The sequence below is a fragment of the Trachurus trachurus genome (genome assembly GCF_905171665.1).
Source record: "Trachurus trachurus genome assembly, chromosome: 23".
NCBI classification, from domain to species: Eukaryota; Metazoa; Chordata; class Actinopteri; order Carangiformes; family Carangidae; genus Trachurus; species Trachurus trachurus.
In genome coordinates, this window is record NC_139912.1 from 17,644,464 (window position 1) to 17,650,463 (window position 6,000).

At 50.5% G+C, this 6,000-nt stretch overlaps 1 protein-coding gene across 1 annotated transcript in view; it reads left to right on the forward strand.

Moving 5' to 3' along the window:
* gas2l3 (growth arrest-specific 2 like 3) overlaps positions 1-5,301 on the forward strand; it is a 30,762-nt gene extending 25,461 nt beyond the window's left edge. Inside the window, exons 6-9 of the mRNA XM_083999646.1 lie at positions 61-124; positions 202-343; positions 2,353-2,457; positions 2,852-5,301. Of these exons, the coding sequence (XP_083855772.1) occupies positions 61-124; positions 202-343; positions 2,353-2,457; positions 2,852-4,201 (1,661 nt within the window). The 3' untranslated portion in view covers positions 4,202-5,301. The remainder of the gene's footprint in view (positions 1-60; positions 125-201; positions 344-2,352; positions 2,458-2,851) is intronic.
* Positions 5,302-6,000: the final 699 nt, after the last annotated feature.

Below are 6,000 nucleotides of genomic sequence, written 5' to 3' on the forward strand. Positions count from 1 at the left end.
ACTCCGCAGCTGCTCCCTCACATTGTTTCATCTAACTGTCGGTCTGTTTCTGTGTGTCAGTGCTGCACAAGGAGCCACGGCAGGTTTGTCTGTGCCTGCTGGAGATCGGCCGCATCGTCTCCAAGTAAGTCCTCAAAACACAGCAGTTGGTTTTAACGCCGCCGCCGCCCAGAGGTGCTGACGTGAAGCTCTGTCCCTCAGGTACGGCGTGGAGCCCCCCGTGCTCGTCAAGCTGGAGAAGGAGATCGAACTGGAGGAGACGCTGCTGATGACGGAGGAGCCCCGTCCGGCCGTCAAGACCTTCAGCGTGTGCTGCCAGCACGGCGGCCTCTACCAGCCCGGGGTGAGTTCTGACTGACAGCAGCGACATGTCAACCTCCCACCTGCAGGCAGCAAGTGTGGCGCTCGTCTCCTTGAGCTGCTCAAGTTACTGCAATGTATAGATGAGCTGTCTAACTATAGTCTCCACACACACACTCCACACAAAAGTTACTGTTTCCCCATTGTGACACCGTTACTGCCAATAAAATGCGCCGTTACTTGACTCAAGAAGTCTCATCACAAATAATACACTAGTTAAAGTGTACGACGTTATAGACACATTTTTTTTCAGTCCATCAACTAATCGGAAAAAAGACGTGTATTCCTCTGCTGCATCACGGAGCTTACCTGTGTGGAGGAATACTGAGTAAGTTGGTTAGTTCCAGATAAACAGGAGGTTATAGGGTTATGGTTAGAGGGTTAGGGGGGCGAGTCCATGTAATTTGACATATTTGAGCATTTTATTCAAAAAAATAACGCAATGGTTACTGTTCCTGGTAATAAGTTACTTGAATAATGTAGTAATCCAGTTACTAATTTAGTTACTTTTGGGCGGAATGTAACTAGTAACTATAACAAATTACTTTTTAAAGGGATATTTCAACATTTTGGCAAATTTGCCTATCGCCATAATCCCTATAGTTTTAGGAGTAGGTTCATTACCTTTAATTGTCGGTGCAAGCTATTTTTAGATCGGCGGGGCAGAGACGTGAGCTGCTCAGCTAACGATATGGAGGCTAATTGTTTTCAAGGCAAATGTGTAGCCGGAACTACATTCCAGACACGACCCCTGGGTGGAGTGATTTCAAAAAAGTAGTTCTGAGTATTTGCTTAATGTGTCGTAATGTTACATAATTATACGTTATTATAGTGTGGCGAATGTGCAGGTCACAACTTGTCCACCAGAGTGTTTTGGAGTTGTTGGATTGTGTATTTAGTTTGATGAGGGAAATGTGGAAATACCGTGTAGCTCATGTCTCTGCCCCGCCGATCTAAAAACAGCTTGCACCGACAATTAAAGGTAATGAACGAATTTGCCAAAATGTCCCTTTAAAGTAACGTGGCCAACACTGCTCACGGTCAGTAGATTCATCCTCGTGCTCCTCCCTGTGATGTAAAGGCAGCAGCTGATCACATAGGTGCTACATGTGTGACCCAGTTGAAGCCCAGCCAAGATGGCGGCAGGCAGCGGTTCTTGCCGCTTCACCGGCGTCCGCCCCCCCGCAGGGTACGTGACACACCAGAGCCCATCACGTGACGCTGACTCGCCGTTCCATGTGACCTCAGGGATACGGATAACGTAGAGAGGGTGCTGAACTTTGTGTTCATATGTATCAGTGGAAATGCATTTCTGAACCATCAGAGTGGGGGGTTTGTTGCCTCACCCAATGCAGTGGTAAAGGGAGCGTCTCTCTCCGTCAGGAGTTTTATTCCCAGAGGAGACAGCAGCGCTAAAAATAACTCCAGTCATTCAAGTGGAAGCAGTTTGGATAAAAGCATCCACCAACCTCTGTAGTTATTATTCTGCCCTTTATTCTGTGGACTGAGGACACAACACACGAGCAGCTGAATGCAGGACTCAGGTGTCTCATTCTGTCTGATCAGTGTCATCACTTCATCAGAGTGTGTCTGTCTCTCAGTCCACTTCCTGTCATCAGGACTGGTAGTTGTTGTAGCTGCAGTCTGTGTCAGCTGCAGTCAGGCTGATGTGAAGGCTGCAGGACCAGGGGCGGGGCCAGAGTATTTTCTAGTGGGGGGCACAGGGGTTTTTATTGCAGCATTAATGCCTATGATGCCTAGGACCTTTTAATTTTCCACTGTCAGCATCAACATTAAGTTTATAATCAATCAATAATCAACCCTAACCCCCCACAAGAAGCAGAATAAGCAACATAATAAATTCTCACACTGAGTCCTGCCCCTGTGCAGGACAACAACATGTCAATGAACAGTGACTGAATGAAGTGCTGCTGCCACAGACTGAAGGGCGTCCAGCAGGGTGGACTCATGCTTCTCTATTGTCCTCTGTAGGAGCACGGCCTGGACGACCCGCCCTGCAACTGCTCCAACAGAGTCTCCATTGAGTACCTGTCTGAGGGCCGCTACAGGCTGGGAGACAAGACCATCTTTATACGGGTGAGACACACACACACACACACAAATAATGAGTGAGTGAATGGATGAAGAGCCTTGAGCAGCATGGAGATACAGTCAGCAGTCTGTGGTTTACTGTGACCTTTGACCTCTGCTGACGGTGCGGAAGAGGAATGTCCCTGTGGGTGTGGGAGAAGGAGGACGGATCTGAGTGTTTGTTAACGGAGAGAGGAGTGATACTGAAGCTGAGTTTTATTCATACTGATGTGTGATCAGTGATGGGAATAACGGCACTACTTTTTTCAGTAACGACTAGTAATCCAAAAAGTTACTGGTTCCCTGTTATAACACTGTTACCGTTACTGACAATAAAATGCATGAGGAGAGTGAATGTGTATTTGTGTGTTGATCCTCTGTATGTGCCCCCCCCCCCCAGATGCTGCATGGGAAACATGTGATGGTGCGCGTGGGAGGGGGCTGGGACACGCTGCGCGGCTTCCTGATGAAGTACGACCCCCTGCGAGTCCTGCAGTTCACCACCCTCGAGCAGAAGATCCTGGCCTTCCAGAAGGGCCCCTCCTCTGGCCAGGGAGGTCACCACGGCAACGCAGCTCCACCCCCTCCTCCTGACATGGACCCGCTCGCCGCCGTCAACGACCTCATCTCCTCCTCCTCCTCGTCCTCTTCCTCCTCCTCCACCTCCTCCTCCTCCTCCTCCCTCTCCAGCTCAGCCAGTAAGCAGATGGTGGCGGCAGCGGCGGCGAGTCCGATGGTCCGGCCCTACACCCCCTCCCCGGCCTGCACCCCCACGCTGCCCAGGAAGGGTGCGGCCGCAGCGCCCAAGAAGAACCTCCAGATGACCCCCTCCTCCCCCAGGAAGCCCACCCAGCTGCCCCTGCCCGTCACCACCAAAGGCTCCTGCTCCCTGCCCGCCACGCCGGTGGGAAGCTCCAAGCAGTCCCCCAGCCCGGGGGCTCAGGGGGCTCAGGTCCACCGCAGAGCCCTGACTCCGTCAGATCCAAACCCCGCCTACAAACTCAAGATCAGACCGTCCCCCCGCACCGCCGCCTCCCAGCCCAGGAGCCCCGTCTGCCCCGAGCCATCCTCCAAATGCGCCAAACCCTCCAGCCCCTGCACCTCCCCCACCGCCGCCGTGCCTCGCCCCATCACCGCCCCCGCGCGGGGCCCCGCCCCTAAAGACGCCCGCCCCCCGACGGGCGCTGGCCAGCGCTCCCGCCTCGCACAGCGCCGCCCCGGCTCACCGGCCTCACGCCTCCGTCTGGAGGCGGCCCGGCGAGCGCGGACGGCCCCGCGAGTCGCAGCGGCCCCGATGCTGCAGTCCAGAGCCCCCACCCCCACCTCCAGGACGGCCTCCCCCGTGCTGCCCAAACCCGCCTGCCCCCTGCTCAGGGGCAAAGAGGCCACAGCCAAAGCCAAGGGGCCGGCCCCGACCAAGGCCGCCGCCCCGCCACAAGGTACCGCCGCTGCCCCCGGGCGGGTCCCAGGGGGTAACGCGGGCCCCGCCCCTGCCAGCAAAGCCAATCAGAAAACACCAGTGCCAGTCCAGACAACAGGGCGGAAACAAGCAGCGGCCACCAACCCCGGCAACGGGAAGTCCAGTGTAAAACCTGACCCTGGTCCAGGACCAGGACCAGCCGCGGCCCCACAGAGGTCCGGCCCCAGCGTCAGACCGGCTAAAGCCCAGTCCACCGTCAGCAAGAAGCCACAGAGCAAGAGCCAGGACGCTTACTTTGAAATGAACAGTAGGAGGAGGCAGAAGACGTAACTGGCTGGTCTGGGACCAGCAGCTTCTCGTCGCAGCAAACCAGCACTTGTTGGACTTGAGACTCTTCAAACCAACATCACTAATTAATCCTGATGAAAAAGCTTCTCACTTTTGACCGTTAATTGTTCTGCAAATTAATTTGTCTGTTGTTTTTTTTATGTTATTTAATAGTCTTTTATTTTTTATTTTTAAATCCAAAAGGGTCAAAGATGTTACGACTTGTGTAGCCTTTGTGATGAATTAACAGTCAAGCTCCATGTGTCTGACTAACACTCAACCTTGCACCATGTTTACACACATCTCCACCACTGTCCACACGCATAGAGCCGTTTACAGAACAGATCATGTTGACGTCGACCTCGGAGCTCTCCGGCTCAGCCACAGGTCACATGACAGAGCCATGACTCGGTCTGATGCACTTAGTCCGCCATCGTTACTAAACACACACAACTGGAACACAAATCATGGTTTCTGAGTGTCCACAGTGAGAACAGATATTCCACTGTGGGACAGTCAGATAATAAAACAACTGTGGACTGATTCACAGATTTTTTTTTCTTTTTTCATTTTTGTTATGATCAATAATCTGGGTGGCGCCACACACGGCGTCACCAGGAGCGGTCCTTCCTGTCGTGTGCCTTCGTCAGAAACCCCTGGTTTCTGATCGGCAGTAGAATGTATTAGATGATCGGGGGTGGAGGGAGGGAGGGGGGGTGGGGTGTAACGGTTTTTACTGATGATAATTGCACAGTGTGTACGAGCACTCGTTACTTTGGTTTGTCAGAAAGCCAGAGATGAACTACTGATCAAACGCCTCTTTTTCTTTTCAGCAGGAAACAGAATCATTTTAGAGCAGGATCTGGTGTAGACTGGTTTTATATGGTTTCTAAGTTGTGTTGTGTGTGTTACAAATCTAGTTTTCTATGTGGTGTTTGTGTGTATGTATATGTGCGTGTGTGTGTGTGTGTGTGTGTGTATATATAGAGTATATTACCAGTGAGGCTTTTTTCTTGTTTGGCACTTTACAGAAACCTCTGTGTTTGTCACAGTTTGAATGTTGATTCTGTTGATTGTGTCTCCTGTTTGTCATTTTGATTAATAAATGGACAAGTGTTTAAAAAAAAAAAGAAAAAATCTTGTGTCCGTTTGTCATTTACAGCGTTCATCTGATGCTGCTGCTCTCTGCTTCACATTCTGAGGATTCGTTTCCTCTAAAACCATAAAACTCTGTGTCAAAGGAACAGTACATCTGTCGACACCAGAAAATAAAGATAAATGGAATAAAGATTGTGTGTTTCAGTGTTAAATTTTGAGAAATATTCAGTAGATTTGTTAAATAGATATTTTATAAAAACCATAGACTGTATGACATCATCACCCATGGGTTCTGAAGAGGCTCAAGTAGGGCTTTCAACCTGGCAGGCCTCTGTGCTGGTTCTGGTTCCTGAACCCAATTTTGATCCGGCACGTTCAGACCAAAAAAAGAAGTCAGTTTTCAAGGGAACCAAGAAATAGTTGGTTCTTTCCCAGGAACTGTGAAGACGAGCAGGAAGGAGGAGAAGGCAGTGACTACAACGTTGAGAAAATTTTGCAGTGATCTGGTGATGAAGAAACAAAATGTTTGGTGCTGGAGATTTGGTGCATGTTTGTGGCAGACATAAGCCTGCCACCTGTCACTCAAAGAGGCCACACCCCCACCATACATCACTTTAAGCCTTCATAAACTGTCAACAGGTGAGCTATATCGTCCTGAAACCCAGTAATTCATTTTTTTTTTTTTTTTGATCAAAATTTTATTT